We start from the raw sequence: 22902 nt of genomic DNA, 5'->3' as shown, positions 1-22902 counted from the left end.
AATTGAAATTGCAGGTGCACAAATGAGGTCCACAACTTCTCTAAGTTGCAAAACCAACTGCCATACTTTGTTGTCACCTGGATTTTTTATTTTGTCTCCAATCAAAACGGGCAACATTCTCAGCAAACACCAATTCTGCACAGCATGTCCCCCAAGTTTTCCACCCTCTGGATTAACCTCACACGGTTTGTCATTAGCATCCCTACAGAGATACTTGAACTGATTTATTCGTCGATTCAACTCAATATAGCTAAACATTTTATCCACCTTAACAAGATGGTTAATTTACAGTGCCAGATCAGAGATGGAGGCAACCCAGGCTGACATACATGGAAGTATTTGAGCGTATTAAACACAGAGTCAAATTTAACACCTCCACTAAATGTAGACTGTCCTTCACTGCTCTGAACATGACCACTGTATGACTGCACTGTGCGTTTTGTGCCCTGGATAAGAGGATCTGCATGGAATGCTTCTCTGCTGATATCACAATATCTGCAGAAGTGTGAACTCCTGCTGAAGTTCTCCACAAACCCTCCTATGTTATGTGAGCCTAGGTTGTCACCTGCAATGGCACACAAAGTTCCCTTGTAGACCTTTCCATCAGACAGGGTAATACCATTGAGCTCAAGATCTTTAAGATCATTGACGAGTGTGCCCATAACAAAGTCTTGACCAAAATACTTAAAATCGTTTTCTTTACAGAGAAGAACAAGTTGCATTTGATCAGTGCTGGATCTGTTGTGTGGCATTAAATCTGCAAGAGTTAGATACACTGCAAGTATCTTGTGTTTTTTCTTTCCAGATCCCAGTGGGTTTACCACTTCAAATGCATCCTGATACAGGATCAAGCTCAGTGATGAGCTCTCCGTTTGGAAGAGAACATTCTCAGCCATATTTTTGCCATCCCACACATCCTTAAGAATATCTTTAGAACCAATACTGGAGTGTACTTGCTTATATTGTTCCTGCACTGACTGGCAATGGAATAGAGAACCAATTGTCTGTTTAATAGGAACATACTGGGCAAAACACTCTTTGCCTGCCTCATTCTGACCTAGACAGATCTGAACTGGCTCAACATAGTTGAAGCTGTTCTTGAAAACTGTTTTTCTTTTCTGATCAGTTTTCAGTGGCTGAGTGTTGCAGGTCCTAAAGAGATCGTCAGTTTTCATGACATCAATCACATTGTTTGTGTCAGGTTCAGAAATCCCAAGTGTAATCAACTTCTCTTTTAGTTTGAACAGCAAATGTGACTGGCTTATATCATGTATTTCCTGAAATTCTTCAATAATTGTTTGGATGACAGAGGATGGGAGCAAACACTTGGCTTGCAATTTCAAATAAAAAAGGGCTAAATTTTTAAAGAACTGTGATTCATCAGCAATCTCTGGGTAAATCTCTTGTTCATCACCTGCATCACTGGGAGGATCAATCTGCATATCAGACTGATCTTGTTCACTCTCATGGGAAATGCCAGGATTTACAACGGACTCAGCCAAATTTTCCTCAGCACCATTTTTATGTTTCCGACTCATGTGTGATGTGAATGTTGATAAAACTGTAAAGCTCTTGCTACAGTGTTTATAAGGACAAGCGACTGTTTTCCCCTCTCTAATGTGTGTTTTCAAATGAGAGTAAAATAACGTCAAAGTCTCACACTTTGCACTGCAGATATCAACATGACATGTTAGTTCAACACCAGACAAAGTAGGCCTAACTACACGTTTGTTATGTTTGTAAGTGTGACACTTAAAAGTTGAAAGGTTTTGAAAAGTCTGACTGCAATCTGGCAAAACACACTTAAAAGTTAAATTAGGTGTATTTTTATGAATTCTCATGTGCCTTATGTATGTCACTATTGTGGCACAATTATGGCAACAGATCTGACAGGGAAACATTTTGTTACTGCCAGATTGATTACTGCTGCTGGCTTTAGTGACACCGTATCAGTCTTCACGCAGAAATGTTTAACCTTAACCGAGTTGCAATGTTAAGATTGTGAAAGAAAAGCCACAGATGAAGCCAAACGGTTTGACAAAACTCTCTAAAACAGTTGGTAGAAGTAATGTGAGACGCGCAGCGACATATAAATAAACAAAATGCATTCACAAAGAGTCCAGAAAGGCAATATTTTCTCACCAATTTTCCGTTTAAACAGAAAAATGCAAAGCCTTGAGGATTCAAGTGTCTCTCTTTAACCGAACTACAATTAACATTAGCTTAATATTCTTGTTAACTGTTTGTAAAACACATTGCATTAAAAGTCGACACAAACAAAATAAAACTCACCAAAACCATCGGTTAGTCGATGTTCCAGTAATCTTATGGTTTGGTTGAAATAAATCAATCACCGGGCAAGATGTAAGCTAATTATTGCTAATGATATTTTCCTGCTGCCTCCATCTGCCGATTGCCTCTCTTACCGGTTAACAAGTGTTGTTTCTCGGATGCAGACGTTCGACTAATGTTTCAAAATTAAAAAAAAAAAAAAAAGTAATATTGTTTTGGCTATTCAAATCTAAGCCTCGCTGATAATGACATGTTAACATCCCTAACAAGCTCCTGATAATCAGTTTGATATCAAACATTCTTGGCAATATGAATAAGATTTTAATTACCTTTTAATTTGTAGAAGACCCGATGGATGTTGATGAAGAACACTCGATGATGTGTAGCATGTACGTCATTTAAATTGTGCGTCCTCTTCTGGAAAATCTCCTTTCCAAACGATCGTTCCTGAAGTCACCTCAGGAGGAGTTGATGGCAAATTATTTCTGTATTTTTTTCAAAGAAATTTTACCAAAACAAAAGCAGTAGCCTCAATTTAAAAGACTAATGTTGTATCAAACTTCTGACCGTGCTCCAAATTCTCCAGTCAACGCAGTTTCTAAAAAATACTGTAATTCCCTGTAATTTAAAACATCAGCATACTGTTTAGGGCCTCTGTCCTGTCGCTCCAAGTTAAGCAACCCACAATGCATTGCTAACTACAGTACTAAACTGTTAAACATTAAAACAGTATTTTAGTGTTGAAAATTGGCTGTAAATTTACAGCAATTGCTTACAGTGCAGTAAAGATTTTACAGATTAAATAAAACATACACAAACCTGAATTTCACAGAGGAAATGCACCAAATCTGCGACGCTGAGAAGAGAGCTGTTGTCTGGAGACTGGAGTGTTCAAACTGCCCGCGCTCACTGACTCAACCAACCGTCGAGTTGTCGTCACGTCAGAGGGTGGGGGAGGGGTGCATTGTTTTAATTGAGTAAACTTACTCAAATTTTAAGAGTGTGTTAAATATATTAATAATATTGATTTGAATTAAGTAATATTTTTGTTTCTTGAAACAGATCAGTTTAATTCAACATTCTCAAATATTTTGATAGAAATTTCACAAATATATTAAGTATATTATAAAGAAATAATTGGTTAGTCAAATACTAAATAATTTTATTGAAAACAACTTAAATATATCTGTAAATTCTAGATAAAATGAAATGTTGGATTTTTACTCAATTATTTTGGTATGTTTAACTCAAACAATCAAGTACACAATATTCAGAGATTTTATTAAGTTAATAAAGTTAAAAATTTCTGTAATATTTACTAAGCCACAGAATTATTTTTTACAGTGTATGGATATGTTCTACAGTCTATTCTGATTTGACAACCAGAAAGTATGGTTGTGCAACCTGTCTTTAAAATAAAAACCACTTGGTATGGTATTTTGTTATCTAATAAAGTGGCATTTATATATTTACATTGATATATAAATGTCCAAATGCATTTTGGGCAATGTAGCTATAAAGCATTAAATCGAAGCATTGAATTGTGTGCAATTACACCAACGTCTTCCTCTAATACCATTTCAGAGGAAGAGACCATTTCATTTCATAAATGTGCTCTGGGAACGGCATGCCGACATTTCATCAGGGGTTTACTCCAGCTAGATGCATCTGGTCAAAGTTTTCTTAATGCTATTGGTATATAAATCAACACCGTTCCCATACATCAAACGCGGCTGTCACGAGGGGCTGGGGGAGGCGAGAGAGAGAAGAGCGGGTGCCAAAGCGATCATGTGTTCCACACAAGCAGCAGGAGGAGAGCCGTGAAGCCAAACGGAGAGGAAAACATGAGCCAGGAAAGGCAGATGTGCCTGTGTCATGTCTGTTATGAACAGTCTTCCCACCTTGTGGTAACACTGTGAACTGTAACTGCAGGAGAGCGTGATCGAGAAATAGAGAGAGGAAGCGAGTGGAAGGTGGGGTGGGGGTAAAGAGAGATAGAGCGAGAAGGAGTGTGAGGAAGGGAGGGAGCAAGGAAGGAAAGAGAAAGGGTGAGGGATTGAGAGAGAGAGACAGAGAGAAAGAGAGAGAGAGAGAGAGTTTATACTAAGAGCTATGTTTTGGGATGAACTAATCTGCTAGAGAGCAGTGTGAGGATCGGAACGCATTGTGTGAGCGAGTGTGTGGAGGACAGATAAGGGAAGAAGCCCGGCAGACCAACTGCTTGTTTTAATGTGCTGACTCTGGGGAGCTAAAAAAAATAATAAATATTGACTCTGCAGTCGTGCGGCGTGAGCCAGGGCACAAGCGCCACATTTAACAGAGGTGCACCAGAAAACACGGGCGCGAGAGAGGAGAAAATACATCCAGCCAGACAGCAGATATAGAGGATTTCTCCTTCCTTTTCTTCTTTTTTTTTAATCTGTTCATTTTTCTTTCTTTTTTTCTCTGGACTGATTCCCATTTCCAGTAGCAAAAAAGGAGCCGTAGAGCACGAGAACGCCAAAAAACCCCACAAAAAAGCAACAAGAAACGAAACGCCGCCAACAAGATGTTTGAAATCAGCCGAACACTGAATGCTGCTTTGTTGAGCAATGAGGTAAAGGAATTGGATTTTCTTTTTCTGTCACCTCACTTCTTTAAGTGTGTGTTCATTATTCCGTCGTGCGTAACATTTCTATGTTTTATCAGTGTGTCCATGCTTCTAAATGTGGCAGCGGACTAAGGTCTAAATGAATGTGCAGGGATTGAGCATTTAGGTCCAGTTAAACGGCTGCTAGCTGAAGGCAGAACCTCTTTGCTCTCTGGGCGTACTGTAATGGATGAGAGACTAGACTCGCTCTCTCTCCCTCTCCCACGCACAATCATTTCATTTTCTCATTTACTCAAAGCAAGATAGCTATAACTGCTGAGCTTGCTTGATGACTTGCCCATCTGGGGCTTGCACTGACTGTGTGCGTGCGTGTTTGTGTGAGTATAGCACGAATGTGAACGTAAGCACACGGCTCTCTATGACTGTGGCAGTTCAATTTTCTCTTTTCGTCCTCCTTTTGCTTTTTCTTTAGCCTGTATATTTCGTTAATACCTTGGCTAGCATTCTGTTCTCTTCCTCTTCTCTTCTTTTCTCCTCTTCCCTGTAAACACGCACCTCACGAGCAGTGTCTGAAGATGATGGTAAAGTGTTCACAGAACTCGGCAGTAGCCCAGGCGGAAGGCTCCTTCCCAGGCATGGGCTCGCTGCTTTTCCCCCGAGATCCATCCAGTCAACTGGGGGCCAGTGCACTGGGGGTAAGAGGATAGATTAATCCGTCAGACAAATGAATGAAAAAATAGACGGCACAGTAGAATAAAAATCCTAACTTCATTTAGGTAAATATGTGCATCCCTTAGGCTTGAATTAGCCAATATTTCCATTCTTCATTGTGTGATGATACTGCTGCCCATTCCGACTAGATCTTTTTATCAGTTAGCCAAAGCGGAAGAGAAAGACAGATTGTGAGAGAAAAAGCAGCTTGTGTAAGTGTATTGTTTGTGTATTCCTGCTCGGAATCTGCTTGTGCAGTGGTGTACTGATGCCTGAAATTGAAAGTGTGCCGCACGCGTGTATGTGTGTGTGTGTGTGTGTGTGTGTGTGTGTGTGTGAGTGTGCATGCTTAAAGTCATTTGAGCATAGTAAGGTTAGATGGCTAAAGGACAGATTTTTGTACGTCCGTTTTGTTTCGGCCATCATTCTGAATTTCAAACAACTTTATGAATGTGTTGTGTTGGTGCTCTGCAGCCTTTTAGCACAAACGTGCTTGGAAACTTGTGAAATAGAAAGTATGTTAGTATGTTTATACTAAACAGTCAGTTACAAAACTACCTCAAGTTAAACAATATGTGAGTGTCTCTATAAGAATTCTTTTAATTTGTAGCACATCAAAATTAAGCTGTTTTGTTTCTCCACTGATAACTGGTCATAATTGAGCATACTAGTATATAAATAGCTGGCTAGGGCTTTTCCTGATTATATATGACAGTGTTTTTAGTCTGGAGCTATGAAAGTGGTAACCATCCTTACGATCTCATTCAGTAATTTCTGATCTTCTACTACAGTCTTGGAGGGAAGAGAGATGGCTGTATGGGAAAGCCCTGGCTGGCTGGCTGGTGCTGTAAGAGCCAGTCAGTTAAGAATAAATCCCTGACTTGGTGCATTAAATCGACACAAAACTGTGGGTGTCTAATCTGTGATGGGCTCTCGTTCCTCGTCTCCACAAAACAGGATCAGCCTGCCTGCCTGGAGCCGCACCACATTCTCACACAAATCAGACTCATACTGACAGCACTGGAGCACCTCTGCCAGTGCACAAACACACACACACACACACACACACACACAGAGACAGAGCGATCACATGCAGCTGGGTGTTCATAGGCAGAGAGCAGATTTTTAAACCCTTCTTTGCAACCTTTCTGAGGTGTGTGTACACACTTGCCTCAAAATCCTCCGCAGCTCAGGGATTTAAAACATTTTGCATATTCATCCTGGTGATTCTCCAGCTTTAAGAAGACAGAAAAAAAACAAGACATGTAAAGTCACTACCACATATATTCGAATTTGAACTTTCAATTATTTTACAAGTAAATCTGGAAAATCACTGTCATCCAGCAATAAGTCACTATTGGGCTTGGTAAAGAGGAAAATCTATGCAGCATTTAATACGTAATGAAAATTAGCGACAGCGATATGTATGCGTCACTAGTCGTTGGAAACCGTGTGACTGCGAAAAATGTTATTCTAGATTTTTCACATTGGCAGAACACTGAATCCGTTCACAAGTCTTTTTTAAGATAAAGATGGTTTGATGAGAAGTGGTTTCTCTCTGTTTCTCTTTCCACCTCGAGAGACTGTCTTTTAGAATGGTTTTAATGTTCTACTTCTGCACTTTTCATGTTAAAGATAGAAATAATAGAATAAAACATTGATATATAAATGTTTCAGCTGCTATGTCTGGCATAATTTTATCTATTTTTTACTGTTATGAAATAACAGTCATTGCACATTATATATGATCATTTGTTTTATTTCTGGATATAAAATATACGCATGGCAATATATATATATTTTTTTCCACTTCATTTGGATAATAAATTGTGTCGTTTATTCATTTAGAAGCAGGAAAATATGTCTTTATCTCTGCTAGACTGTTTCTGTGAATTATATTTCTCCGCAAACACACAACTCACATTTCAGACTGCAATTAACCAGGTTAAATCAGACCATCATTACAGTGATTAATTAATTCTTCATTAACTGAAGCCAGATAATTTGCATACATTAAATAATTGTACAGGGAAGAGGTAGAGGTCTGTCTAGGCATTTGTTGTGAGATGGAGATTTTTTTTTTTTTTTTTTGTAGTTCTCTGTCAGTATTTATTTATTTTTTACATGCATTAGGTTGCTTTCAGACATCTTGCCAAGGAAAATGACTAGAAAATTCTATCTGGATGCAGCTTTTTTAATTATATTTCTATATGCGCAGCATGTGTAGCATTCATATATCAAAGTAATGATTGTATTTTATGATTAAGTAAATCAATCAAGCAATGAAAACACTCAACGCTAGATCTGAAGATGTTTTTATAAACATAAACTGACATGAAAAAGCCATGTGCAATCATGAGAAGCATGGATCACCAACTTGATTTACCATATTCCTATGAACAATCTCAAATAATTTAATAAAAAGTAGAAAAACATATGTAGCACATAACAGTAGTTATGCTTGATTTTGGTATTCTCGTGCCAAGCACTCTCATGGATTCTCGAACATCCAGAAGACAATGAAATGATTTCCAATCATGGTTAATAACCACAGTGTTTTTTTTAATTAAGCATGATACATTGCCACTTGAGATACTGCACTAAGCAGGATATGGTGTGATTTTCAGTTATGAAAATTCTTTCAGCATTCAGCACAAATGATGAAAACCTCTGAAATAACACAAAAGTACAAGGCACATTCTGATGAAAATACCTCTGACTTGGTAGGGTTATGGGTATTAATCCAAACAGATGCAGATTTTTTAGATGAAAAATTTCCGATGCTGATTGTAGATGCTGTTCATGTGCACACACACGCTCCAGCAGTCCACGAGTTATAGCTGCTCTATGTCAAACAATGGCGTGCTAGCTTTCTAACTTCATTTTCAGCCATTTATGGCCAGTTACGTTTGCTCTTAAATTTGTTGGAGGGAGCTGAGAAACAAACAGAGATGACGGAGAGAGGAGAGGGAATTGAAGAGCGATTGGCAAATGTCTGTTGGCTCTGCGAGAGATCATCTCTATTTCACAACAATGATTAGCTCTGCCCATCTGCCGGCATGACAGGCCCCTCCTGTTGTGATTGCGGTGTTCTCTGTTCAATGTAGCCCTGAAATTTTTTTCATTTGTGCTGCTCAACCCCAGCCTAACTGTACTGAGAACAGGTGCAGCATTCTACCCCTCACAAAGCCATACTGAGCGTGTAGCACGTGTGTGAATCCTCTACAAGAGCAGCCAAGCAGCAAGTAAAAGCAGACTCATCAACTGTGAAAAGATTTACATCTCGCAACACAATGGCAGTTGATTGCAGTGGATCAACTTTCTGTTAAAAAATAAGAACCTTATTCTTCTTCTAGTGTTCCTGTAGCTCAAGTGGTAGAGCATTGTCTTAGCAAGCGCAAGGTTGGGGGTTCAAAACCCAGGGAACACGTTAGGAGAAAATTGTTAGACTGAATGCAATGTAAGTCGCTTTGGATAAAAGCGTCTGCTAAATGCATAAATTTTAGTAAGACGTCTCTCCTAATTAGCGTTCACCTGAGAATTCCAATACCAATATCAATACTTCTGTGTATATTTATCCTGCAACAAAAGCTACTGTGTTAAACTCAATATAACACTACAACTTTATTCTTGCTGCTGAGAATTTTAAGTGTTTCACATTATTATTATTACTATCCAGATTTAATTTCCGACACATCAGTCAAGGACAGCCTCAGTCCGTGATTCTGTAGTAGTGTGGAAATGGCAGAGTCATCACACAGAGCCCTGCAGCTTCAGATTCCACCACTATTGTCAGGGCGCTTTGCCATTTTGGATTAAAAGGATGCAAGAATGAGCTATTTAACCTGAGGGTCACTCAACAGTCACTGAACATACAGGAACAAGCCATTCAGGAGAGAATTAGCCACCTTGCGTTGCTCAGACTCGTGTGTGTGTGTGTGTGTGTGTGTGTGTGTGTGTGTGTGTGTGTGTGTGTGTGTGTGTGTGTGTGTGTGTGTGTGTGTAAATGATAGAGTGCATAAACAGAGACTCCTGTTTCGTAAACTAGCGATGCAGGACCACCTGTTTTTAATAGACATGCCAAATGTTGCACAGAACTGCATCCAAATTCTGTGCGAGCATTATAGTTACACTCTGAGCTCATATGGATTGCAAAAAGATGTGAAATTAAGAGAAACCAACCAACACATTCTGAATTGTGTGAATGTAAAAATACTTGTTGCTGTGTTTAAGTAATCTGATGATAAACATTGTCTGTAAAAAATGATTTATCATCTGTAAAAAAAAAGAAACATTTAAGAAAATAAACTGCTATTAGATCATTTTTGTCTCTGTAGCACAATATCAGTAGTATTAACAGAGACAATGCTTACTATCTATCTATCTTTGAAGTTTTTTAATATAAAACACCAGTAAAGTACACTCAGGACAAATGTATTTCCACCAACTGATATTGATATTCTATATCTATTCTATAGAACAATGGGGAAATATGCTCAAGATCATTGTGTGTCCATCAGAATAAAATCCACATTTTAATTCTATAATTCTGATAATAAATTCCAAATATGAAATAGCCTGCTATTGCTCAGGGATAGTTTAACTGCAATAATGGCCCAGTTTACTACTGAGTTTAGATCTAACTAAAGGGGCAAACCAGAGCTACAACACACAGGGGACCTTAGATATCCTATGAAACGTGTCTAAGGATGCATTAGCTGAAGCAATCTGGCTGCAGAGCCATAAACGCTGGCAGTTTTGTGTTTTCGGGCATAAGCATGTTAAGCAGGAAAAGAGGATGAGAGTGCTCATTAGGAAACAAATGTAATGAAATTAAGTTTGTACTGTCATCACAAGAGTGCATTTGGGTGTACATCTCACATACCGTAAACATGACACACAAACAGCACACCTCACATATATCCACTAGCACATCCACAGAACTTCAGGATGCTTGTGCATGTGAAAGCAGATGAAAAAAGCTCCACTGGGTGCCGTCACCAGTGAGGCGAGGAGCAGGTGTCTCCTGCCAGGCAGAGAGAGAACTAGGGCAGCCTGCCTCGGTTGAGTCTTAGCCCCATCAGTGCTCCATTCGCCTTTGAGGACAGGTGACATCTGGCCCCTGTGCTTATGTAGTGGAAGATTCTTCCTCCAGGGACGACAGTTATCACTGAATCTCTGAACCTTGAGTCGGTATGGAAAGATGGGTTTGTTTTTTCACTGTCTTTACTTTTTGATGATTTCACAGGGACTGGGTGTTGATGAAGAGAGTGGCAGATTGGAGGTCTTGAAAGCTCTCCCCTTTTTTCTCTTTGAAAAGAAAGCTAAAAAAGAGTCAGTGAAGAGAAGGGTCAGAGTGAGTGATACAGGCACTATGACCTGGAAGTAAAAAGCCTGTGATTTCAGCAGCAGGGGGCGAGTGCTGGCGATGATGGTCCCCAAAAGAAAAACAGGTTCACATACCTCTCTCAGCGTACAGAATAAAGGTCTAGTCTTCATCTGGAGTTTCAGGGCTGTGATTTCTGCAGGGGAAAAGAACATCAAAACTGAGGATTCAGTGAACAGGAAAGCTTTGTGTTTCAAGTGAGACTATACTGTACAAGTAAAGTCATAAAAAGATACAAAAGAAAAGAAAAAGCAGAAAGGGGGAAAAGATTACAAAGGAAAAGTAATTTCTATGGCTGAGCCAGCACTCAGGACTGTCACTGAGAATGCATACTAAAATCCACAGTATTTCCAAATGCAGAAAATAGTTCATGTTTTTTTTCAGAACCTGGGCTGTTTTACTCTTCCAGAAAAAGAAATAGACATTTTAATGATTCAGTATTTCAGGAATGATGATTTTTAAAAGATTAACGCTAAATGCTTACTCAGTAATGTGTGTTAAGTGCATGAGTGCTCGCTTGTCTGTTCGCTTTACCCCGGCTTGCTTAAGTACTATAATTAATGGTTTTGTTAATTGAACAGGAATTGTGAAGGTACTGTAGTGTAGAAAGCAGCACCAGTAATTCATAAATTTTACTTGTTTTCTCCTTCTCTCTTTCTCTTTGCACATGTTTACTTTTACAGCTCGAGCGCATTAGTTGTTGAATTATACAGCCTACTATCTTTTAAAATGAACTCGATTCATAATTAAATTGACCACTTGGACAAGATTCGTTCACACAAACTGAACAAAACATGCTGCTGTTAGTTTACAGGAAAACAGATTCCAGAGACTCTTTGAAAAATTCCATCCATTATGTTAGACTGCATGTTAAACACATTAAGAAAAGCCGTCACATCCCAACCAGTTGTTATTGAAGAAGTTCAATCATTCATCAGAATCGGGCGGCCATTTTGTAGTAGGATTATTCACGTTGCTATGGCACGCAGCCTGTTTCTAAAGTGATAAATGTGCTCTCTGACTGAATTATAGTCTGTGCCCAAGAACTGACAGATTGACGAACTGCGCTGTTTCCCCGAATTGATAGTTTCTGAGCCCGTACATTTCATTGATTTGTTAATTGTTTGAGGGAGTTGGAGGAGCCTGACTGTCATGAATAAATGATAGATGCCTGGCATGTGTGCATTACTGAAGAAGACCTTTGAGGCGTGGTGTTGCTTCCTCAGAGACGCCAACCATCCTCTTCACAGCCCCGAGGAGCTGCTGGTCCCCGTTAGTTTCCCCTCACATTAATAATGCATTCTCTCTAACAGCAGTGTTCAGCATTAAATGCTCTGCCATGAAGCCAGTTCAAGAACATCAATACAAACTCACTGAAAATAACCCTGTTTCAGGCAGAGGGTGGGGGGTGGGGGTTACATATGATAATTGCTTCTTAAGGCATTCCTTCTGTCTACAGCTAGGAGTTCTTGTATCTTTTTTTCTTTCTGAATCTTTTACTTTCTCTCGTTTTGCTCTCTTTTGCTCTGACTAAGTAAGGCACCATGAATTCTGGGAGAAAGGAAGCATAGATGGAGGGGAGTGGTGAGGAAATACTGAGGATGCTTTTCCCAGGGCTCAGAAAGACAAGATGATGGAGTATCTCCAAGCAAGCAAAGATACGTGGAGGAACAGGGGGAATGAGGAAAGGAAAAAAGAGAGATCGATGGCACATTTCAGTTTGATTCTGCCCCAGAGATATGAGTTGTACATACAATATCAATGAGGCAAAAAGGACATACTTTTTTCAGTTAACTCATAGTAGTTGCTCGGAATAAAATTCTGTCGGTGCAGCTTTGAAAAACTACTACATGATAGCCATTTATCATGAACAGCAAAGACATGTAGATTTGTTAATCTAGAGGTACAATTTTAGTTTAGCATGTAAGGGGACTAGAGTTATAAAACTGACCTTTTGGGTATAAATAATTGTGCATGTTTTTGTGACATATCAGGACACAACTTTGTATAATGACATGGGTATGACACAGGTATTACAAGGACAGGGTGACTTCTGAGGACATAACCCATGTCCTCATTTTTTTAAACGCTTATAAACCATACAGAATGATTTTTTTTTTTGGGAAAGTAAAAATGCACAAAGTTTCACAAAGTTTGAGGGTTAGGGTTAGGTGTAGGGTTGGTGTAGGGCCATAGAATGTACAGTTTTTACAGTATAAAAACCATTACGCCTATGGGATGTCCCCACTTTTCACAAAAACAAACGTGTGTGTGTGTGTGTGTGTGTGTGTGTGTGTGTGTGTGCGCACATGCACATTATTTAAACAGTGTAAGATATATAGTAAAGAAACTATTTGGGTGAGACACATCTGAAAAAAGATATGCCAACTTTTTTTCTTTTTTTAAAACTTAAAACATACATAATTTGTCACCAAAATACACTATTCTTAAAATTCACTACAGACTAATTAAAATCCACTATAGATATTCGTTGCTGCAGAGGAGTGAATAATAGAATGAATTATGCTACATTCATTGTGGTTGCTCTAAGCAAAATCTGGCCTGGCCAGCACAGTGAAAGCATGGCCTCCTCTCTAAAAGGAAGCACTGATTAAAGACCAGGCCAGATGGACCACAGTATGCACTGTACTTCTTCCTCATCGTGCTCGAGAGCTCCGACTGCGATCAAACACAGCAAAGACCACCCTACAACCAACCCATTGCTCAGTTCCCCTCGAGTCAGATAGAGAGAATCGTCAGTGTTGTTAATGATCAGAAAAGAGCTGAAGAGTCTTGTTCAATGTCACCTTCGTTTGGAACTGGCCACAAGGAGAGCCTCCCACCAGCTTCGATATCTGCTCAAGGATTCACCAGTGCCACAATCATCTAATTTTCCCCACAAATAATGAGGCTTTCCTTAGTGTAAAACAGAAAAAACACTTATTAAAGACATCACAAGTACCATCAAAATCAGCATGATAATTGTTAGTAATTTTATTTTTGACCTTGACCTTGACACATGCAGTGCTGCCTGGCAGTAAAGCCACTAAAAAAAGTTGATGTGGTGTTGAGGTTCTTCTTTGAGAAGGTGACAAGAACAGGAATTGGACTGGGTGATACTCATGTCCTCTGACAGAGAGAGATATTTGCTTCGGAGGGAGAAAACTTCACCCCTTACTTATATATATATATATATATATATATATATATATATATATATATATATATATATGCCATATATTTTTCCTTTTGTATTATAATTGTTTTATTTTTTCCAATCATATTTCAATAAATATACTTTTTTTTTGTAAACAAAGTAATTTGCTGGAAAAAATACTTAAATAAAAATAGAACATGTGTTTCAGTTTTTCTCTTCCTAATCTGCTAGAGCATGTTCAAACAACAGGACAAAGTGAAGTGCCTAAAAATTAAAACAAGGCTCCAAATGAGATGTGCAATTTTTAACACACTTGAGCTGACAGCTTGCAGGGGATCTACACTTCAGTGTCTTTAAATAAACCTGTTATTATTCAGGGTGAAAATTTAGACAAAATAAATGTTCCATCTCACTGGAAGATTTTGCTCAGTTGAAACAATTATCACCATGTCTGTTGCATGTTTCAGCATGTTAAACTCTCAGAATAGATGCCTGGTGCTCATGCAGGAGTAAATGAAGTGAGTGTGTAGGATGCATACGGTGGAAATTGATTACATTGATGGGACACTGATGGACTATGAGTAACAGACTCTTCCAAGTGGACTACAGGTTTGAAATTTTTGACAAACAGAAGCACTTGGAATTGTGGTTATGGCTAACAGAAGGAGTCAGGTGGTGTATGTGTGTGTTTGGAAGCAGGGAGAGATGGTGCATGCAAGGTTCAGAGTAATTAGTCAGATTGAGGGCTGAAATTAGGCAGTGTGAGAGGAGGCTGGGGCTAAGCATTTTTGAATGTGTGTGTGTATTTGTGTATTTGAGAGGCCAGGCTGGTGGGATGCTAATTGGAGCTAAGCGGCCGCAGAGGATCAGAGGTACTCCAGAAACAAAGGAAAAAGAAAAAGAAACATTCTAAAGAATTTTTAAAAAGAAAAAGAAAAGACATATATATAGATATATATATATATATATATATATGCAAATACTTTCAAAAAATTAGTTGTGAGTAAAAACTGCATTTCAACTCAATATGACACTCAGTCAGATATTACAAATACAATTTTACTACTGTATACCGAACATGTTCAAGATAAAAATGTAAAAAAATTAGTGTAATGGTTTTTTGACAGCCGAAAAATTATGTGATTTACATTAGCTGGCCTGTTATAAAACCCCTCCGCTGGTGGTCAGAACAGCCATCCTTTAGTTCGACAATACCTGCATAAAAAGCCCATTTGGCAACATGGCTGACATAAAATGCATGTGGGTTGGAGGTCAAATAACAGCATCTTATATAAAATGATGCTAGTTTGACTGATATTACCTGCTGTTCGTTTTTCCGAGAGGCTTATCTAATGCATGATGACTAAATGAAAGTCATTTATGTGTACAGACACACACATACACTTTTCTGCAATAGTAAAGATCGCTGAGGTCAAATCCTCCCACACAAAACCTCGATGTATTCTTGGCCAAACCTCCCACCACAGACCCCATGCCAGTCTAATCCCTAAGACCCCTCCCTCCATCTGTCCCCACCCAGCCCAGGAGTGAACAGAAAGACAGAGGGTCACACGCAGCCTCTGAGTCATACTGGACACGTTCCCTCAGCCTCCATGTCTACTGCTGGTGTACACGGCCGCGATTCAAAACACTCTCTCATACGGAGGAATCATACCGGATGCTGCAAATGGGTAGCTAAAAAATAACATGGACTTTTTTTTTTAATTAACAGGATATTCGACTCATATTTATACATATGTATTAAGGAAAGTGTGCATTTTTAGATGTTATGTCTGCTCATTTTTTCACTAAAAATCTTGTGTTGTGGTTTTTATAAACACAAATATTCCATGTAGTTTCTAAATTTTTAAGGGGGCATTTAAAAATGCATGTGTAAATGTACAACAATTTTAAAACTGGTTTAGTTAAGATTGGCACAATGTTAAAATGCAGGACAGTGCTTAGTGACATGTCAACTACACAAATACAGCACAGTGATTAAGACAAAACACTGACATTTTTCAACCATAGGCTATTTTGAAAATAGCATGATAGCTGGTATATTATATATCACAGATATTTCTGATTTGTCTAATGCTTATGTGTTTAGTTATCAGTGAAATTTTTAATACAGGGGAAATTAAACTGAACCTTCCAGATGGGCCTCGTCTCCTCTTCTATGTGCAGCATCAGCTGTTACAAAGACCAGAAGCTGACATTTAGTCCTCTATAAAGATTTCCAAGACAGAGACAGGAAGAGAGACAGAGAGAAAGATAAATGTCATTGTAAAAATCATTATTGTTTATTTATGATATCTTAATGTTTCTTTGATGTGTAACAAAAGCAACCATAGTGTAAAATTCCTGGTAGTGATGAAGTTTAAGTAATGTGACAGCGATCTAATAGTTTTTTTTATTTATCTTTGTTTGTTACATACTATTGCCAGGAGCTTATCTGTTCTGCCATTATTGTCTGAAAAAGACAGAAAGAAAAGAGCAAAACATTCAATCTATATGCAATACCGGTAATTCCACTCCACTCAACATACAACATGCAAAATACATCTGCACAAAGGCCTTCAGCACTTTGTTTACATCCAAATGAGAGTGCAGAGACCTTGGCATTGACTACCCACATGAATACAGTATGTCTCTCTCACACACACAGGTCTCTGAAATGCCTAATGGTCAGATGTAGTAGAGAAAATAAATAAAAATAAAAAACCTACTGAGAGTATTATTCAACTACACAATCTTTTTTCTCTCGCTCTGCATAAGCACACAGTATGAAAGTAAAAATAGGCATCTGGCACTGTGGGCCCTCTGGCACTATGGGCACTGGCAAAATAGGCACTGTGAAGTCAAAACACACATTTCCTCCTACCTCGAGTCATGTGACGATGAGAAATGGTTGGTGGTATCAGAAGGTGGATACAGGTGGAGAGCATCACTCCTCATTCTCGTTCAGTTTGGAGGCTGTGAAGAGCTCAGTGATGGTTCCCATCGGTTGCTAGACTTCAGATTGGTGAACTTACACAGAGGTTAATGGACTGACTCAAGTTTGCCTGTGCTGTGATGAGAAGTCCTGTGTATAATTGAATCAAGCCTACATATGAATAAAACGACAGGCAGGTGTTTTTTTTTTATCTCTCTCTCTGTAGTTAGGAGGGACCTGAATTAATGTCTTGTTGTGATGAAGATGAAAGGTAATGCCTTCCATAACTCACACGGTTAAGTGAGCAAAATGGGAAGCAAAACACAATAACTAGTTTATGTTGTGTTTTGTGATGTGGGCAGAGCATTGTTGTGTTAAATAATACTTTTTTACTATCATGTGAATGCTTTACACACACACACACACACACACACATATATATACACACACACACACATATAATTTATACATTATATATATTCGATTAATTTATGTATATTATATATATATATTTTTTTTTTTATTATACTTATAAATATCATTTTTATTTATATAATTATATAAAATTATATTCCTTTTATTACTAATTTATACTTTAATAATTATATTTTGTAACCAAATGTAAGTAATACTAATAAAAAAAGATAAAAAGATGTGTTCATTTTAACCTAATCAACAAAAAAGCACAACAGCATGCTCCTGGGCCAAGCACATTTCAAAAGAACAGGGGAATATAAATAGTCTCCATAAAGTTTGGGTTTTCTAGGGTCGAGCGCTCAAGTACTGTGTCCCTAAGAGTAAGGCCTGGCCATCCAGTGAGAAATGTCTTTCATTTTTTTATGGCTCCGCTGGACTCTCATGCCAAAAGTGGTTCTTGTCAAGTCAGTTGCTCACCATGAGGGACCTCCGCTGTGGTTTTTAGAAGTGCAGGTGTAGAGACGATAAGCCCACAGCCATTTCCCAGCCCATTCCAGCCCTGTGATTTGTTCTATTGTGCTAGTAAAGCAGCACAAAGACCCGCACCATATTAAAATGACACCCCCATTATTTCCTTGCAACAAATCTGAGAGCTAAATGCATTGACACAAAACTCCCCGAAGGCCTTGTATATGCGGAGTAAATGGGTGCAAGCAGGAAATGTGTTTTTGCCTGTGATGAATTCCATATCTTGGTAAATAAAACAAGATCTGAAATCCCTTCATTCGGTGAGCAGTCGCTCTCGGGCAGCCCTCACCGGTGGAGATGTGAAATAGGTTTTGTCAGGGGTGGGAGCGGCTGGTGTTGCGGTTCATTATTGATTCAGTGCGTGTGCAGCAGAGAACAACAGAATGTGTGAACAGTTTGCAAAAATATTTAGAAAAGAGACAATGAAGAAAAAAGAAATAATGGATTGGATGACATTAATCTACAAGACTGTACTTTTTACATCAGTAGATGCAACTGAATGTAGTATATGAAGGAATGAGTTTCAGAGTGGGGGGGGGGTAAGATGAGCTTGTGACGTCACTAGATGAGAAGATAAACTTATGAATATTAATTAGCTTATGCTGCTGTAACTGATGATCTACACTAATTTGGCATTGAGAAGCAATAACGAGACTGTTTCACATTAAGTAATTTAGATAATTACATTAAGTAATTCAGATTTAGTTAATTTAAAGGTGACATATCATGAAAATCTAATTTTTTTCAGGTTTTAAATGCTATAATCAGGTCCTGGTGTATATACCAACCAAGGAAACGTGAAAAAGATTCACTCATTAACTTTGTTTTGGTAAGCCTTTTTCTGCAAGTATCAGAGAAAACTAGTGCGTCTGATTTCACTCCCTTGGTGACATGGCAAAGGGATTTCTTTATAAAATAACCATCCCTTAATCTATAAATTTACACCGACGGCGCTGTCATTTTGATTTCACAAACAACAAAGATGTACCAGCTCTAATACCATGGCGAAAGTTTGAGCAAAACATGCTAACTGTTGTCTTTGGCTGCACAGAACAATATTTACGTCCCAGCCTCAGAGAACACAAGAGGGCAATGGATTTATTGACTTATTTACTGTATATTGCTGCTGCCACACAGATCTAAAATAAATATGCAATTTATTTCCCAACTGTTTACCTTCACAGACATAACTGACTATTTTTGTAACGTGTGTGTATTTTTAACGTAGACTTGATTGCGAATGTGAACTTAGTTTAGTACTCACATGCTGTGACTGCTGCTTTCTGTCCGTGTGTTCCAGATGTGTGCACTCAGAAAACCCTATATCAGGAGTTTAAACTAATTTGGTTTAAAACGCATGTTTTCAGAGCGATAAACATGATAATCAGAACTAAAACATGTTTTTAGCAGGTCTGAGGCTGAAATGGCACAGCTCTATTCAGTAAAAGAGGGCGCGGTGCAGCAGATTATTTGCATTTAAAGAAGCAGGCATGAAAAACAGAGTGTTTCTGCTTCCATTCAAAATAGGCACTTTCAAAAAGTTATAATAAATGATCTCTTGAGCTGAAACTTCACAGACACATTCTGGGGACACCAGAGACTTATATTACATATTGTAAAAAGGGGCATAATATGTCTCCTTTAACATCGATATACTTGAAATAAAGATCAAGATATCTGAATTAAAATGTATACAATTATTTGCAATTAAAGTCAATAAGAGTGCATTCATTTCTCATAAATGAGAGAGAACACATTTCAAATAAAAGACGTTATTTTCTTTAAGCTCAATTCACAAACAAACCGTGTCATTTTATTTGTGGACTTAAAAATATGTTTCCTGGATTAATAAGAACCAAGTCTCAACATTTAATCAATTTTTAAAAAACCTACCATGTACCATCTGCACGTTGTATTTATAGATATAAAAATGTTTATATCAGAAATATGTTCTAACATTTGTGTTAATTGTTTAAAAAGTATTGAATACTGTATGTAACTTTGCAAGTGGTATGACAATCTAAATATAATTTCCGAATCGAATATTACATTTAGAAATTTCTTTTATACATACTTGCTTCATTGTAAAGTCATTGCATAATTGATACACTGATGTCGACTGTGGTAAAAAAAAAAAAAAAAATTATGCGCGTGCGTTTTCCCCCAGGTTCCTAATAGTAAATGAATGTCTATCTATTAACCTATACATCACAGATACAGTTTACTTTTGACAGACTACATTTAAATCCACACGATTTACATGTACCTGTCTCCCACTCGCAAGGTCAAATTAGCTGTCAATCAGAGTCGCTGTTTCCCCAAAGGCAGCACACTCCCCGCTGACTCGCGCCTCACCCTCTCCGTCTCCTCAAGAGAAGCGCGCGCCACCCCTGTCTATTCCTGCTCAGCCAATCAGATCTCACATCAGCCTGACACTACGTTCCATAAATGGTGTGGAGGAAAAGGGGACGCTCGCACTACTAGCTCCAGAGTCACTGAGGGAATCGATCTTTTTTTTTTGTTTTATTGTTTTCTTTTGGATACTTTCCACCTTCATAAATGAAAAAATAGGCACCCTCCGAAGCTGTAAGTTTCCGAATCCATCTCTCAACAGACCAGACTGCATCCGACTCTCCTTGGGTCCATGCGACAGCTCCTCCAAGACTTTCGGGAACGACTCCCCTAAAAACGCTCAAAAGCGCAACGTTAAATTTCTTGACCGGGTTCCTGAAATAAATAACGAGTCTTTTCTTTTTTTCCCGTTCACCTTCCGGACACGAGAATGGTCATGGTGAGTAATGTTCTCGTATTTGAAAGAGAATTAGCTTGTGGTGAAAATCATTGAAACACCGTCACGCGCAGCCTTAAGAATAATCCTTTCATCCCTCGTAATACTCCTAATTTCAACAATTTCGCTCTTTTCCTTTCTCTTAATCATCTAAACGGCGACAATAGGGATGAAAAAAGAAAATTAGTATCAAGAGATTATTTTAGGGTACGCATTTTGCATAGGCTATAGGTGTGTGTGAATGCGCGTGCAGTTATCGTACAAAGAGCAGGTGTGTGATCAGTAACCTGTATGTTCTTCAACCTGATACTCAGTAGATAAGAATTGTGGTATATGTAATTAAACATATTTTGTCGCACATTTAACAATGACTAAACATTTGGAGTCTTAATATTCGAACTTTATTGAAACATTAACTGATCTCAATTGAAAACTGGTGTTGACCACTTTTTGCAGTTTTTGATAGCAATGCACTGAAATATACACAATTATAAATGTTATATATATGTGTGTGTGTGTGTGTGTGTGTGTGTGTGTGTGTGTATTCTGATTGGTCACGTACTCAAAGTAGTTAAATATTTTAGAATAATGACTGTTGTCGAGGGCAGAATAATTACTTTCTCATGTTTCCTACCATGTAAATGTTCTGTCTCATCAAACAAGTGAACAAAATAATGTCAATTAAATTAAAGATTTAATGTTCATGTATTTATTTATTAGGTAATGTATTAATCCTGTTACATCTGACTTGCACAATATATATATATATATATATATATATATATATATATATATATATATATATATTACTGTATGTGTGTGTGTGTGTGTGTGTGTATAAAACAACATATAAAAGCTTTAACATATTCTGCTATCATTGCATGCTTTTACCTTGGATTAATTAGCAGTGCTGTACAGGCACCCATTACCATAGTGCCTGTAGGTGCAATCAGTCCGCTCTAACTCAAGCTGAGTCCTTGGTTGCGATTGATTGCCTTAGCTGCTTCCGAAAGGGCTTCTGCCAAAGCGCCTGTGCCTCTGTCTGCAAGGCTGCAAGAGCGAAAGTGTTAATTTTCCAGAGTAGAGCTTTTGACGGACAGCAGAGGTAGCCAATGAGAGAAGTGAGGAGGAGGGGGCTGCTCTGACCTCACCAATGAGGAGGAGGCAGGGAGAGGGGCTGCAGTGTTCAGCTCATGCCGAAGCCTGTGCATTCACAAGCAGCCTCACTCAGAGGAGGAATGCCCACTCTCTCTCCTGCTGGCCGCACGCTGCCTCTTCACCGCTGAGCCACATATAGAGAGATAGAGAAGAGACCGAGAGAGATCTCCAAGGGAGGAGACAATAGCACGGCTATAGGCGAGAACTCTGCCCGCCGACTTACAAATGGAGTGGAACGGGTTTAAGATGGTAAGGATGCTGCGGTGGTTTTGTGCAGACAAGTGTGTTTGTGTGTGTGAGAGTGCGCAAGTGTGTGTTTGCCCTTGCTGTGTCTCACTGCCTGCAGCTGCAGTGGCAGCATTGGTTTCTATCTCTTTATCTCTCTCTCTATCCTTTCTCCTCTTTTTCAATTCTGCATGCTACTCCTCCCCTTTATCTTAGGATGAGAGGAGCTTTATTTAAGAACAAGGCTGAGGAAAAGACTGGAGAGGAGATGAGAAGAGAAGAGAGAAAGGACAGGTGTAGCAGGTTCTTAGATGCTGCGGTTTAAAACCCATTTACAATATAGAGACAGTATTGAATCTTAATGCTCACCTTTTTTGGTCTCATCTTCCATTTTTACCCTCATGTTAATGCTCGCCTCTTCAGATTGATCTGTCAAAATGAAACAGCCATATAATGAATATTATTAATGTAATGATTATATCATTTTTCTATATGATTTCCCAAACAAATGCTTAAAAAAAATGGTTTAAAATTCACATTTAGGTAGATGATGCATACATATAAGGTTGTATAACTGTGTACTAGCGTGCCAGAGTGTAAGTTTGTAAATGAGAATGAGTGGGAGTGACCTCGTGTGTATGTGTGCATGAGAATCTATTAGGCAGTGTGCGAGGGTGTGTTTCCGTGCAAGGTGTAGTTAGTGTTCAGGCACGTC

At 38.5% G+C, this 22902-nt stretch overlaps 1 protein-coding gene across 2 annotated transcripts in view; it reads left to right on the top strand.

The window, feature by feature from the left end:
* The first annotated feature begins 4360 nt into the window (after nucleotides 1-4360).
* Nucleotides 4361-22902, top strand: part of LOC132114761 (ELAV-like protein 4) — a 78362-nt gene continuing 59820 nt past the window's right edge. The window contains exons 1-2 of one of the 2 annotated variants that reach the window (XM_059523077.1): nucleotides 4361-4888; nucleotides 5449-5577. In XM_059523077.1, coding sequence (XP_059379060.1) covers nucleotides 4841-4888; nucleotides 5449-5577 — 177 coding nt within the window. In that variant the 5' untranslated portion in view covers nucleotides 4361-4840. The remainder of the gene's footprint in view (nucleotides 4889-5448; nucleotides 5578-22902) is intronic. The other variant, XM_059523076.1, reaches the window with a different exon arrangement.

Source organism: Carassius carassius, chromosome 34 (genome assembly GCF_963082965.1).
Source record: "Carassius carassius chromosome 34, fCarCar2.1, whole genome shotgun sequence".
Classification (NCBI taxonomy): domain Eukaryota; kingdom Metazoa; phylum Chordata; class Actinopteri; order Cypriniformes; family Cyprinidae; genus Carassius; species Carassius carassius.
Note: the sequence above shows the minus strand (reverse complement) of the source record. Positions and strands in the feature narration are given on the sequence as shown.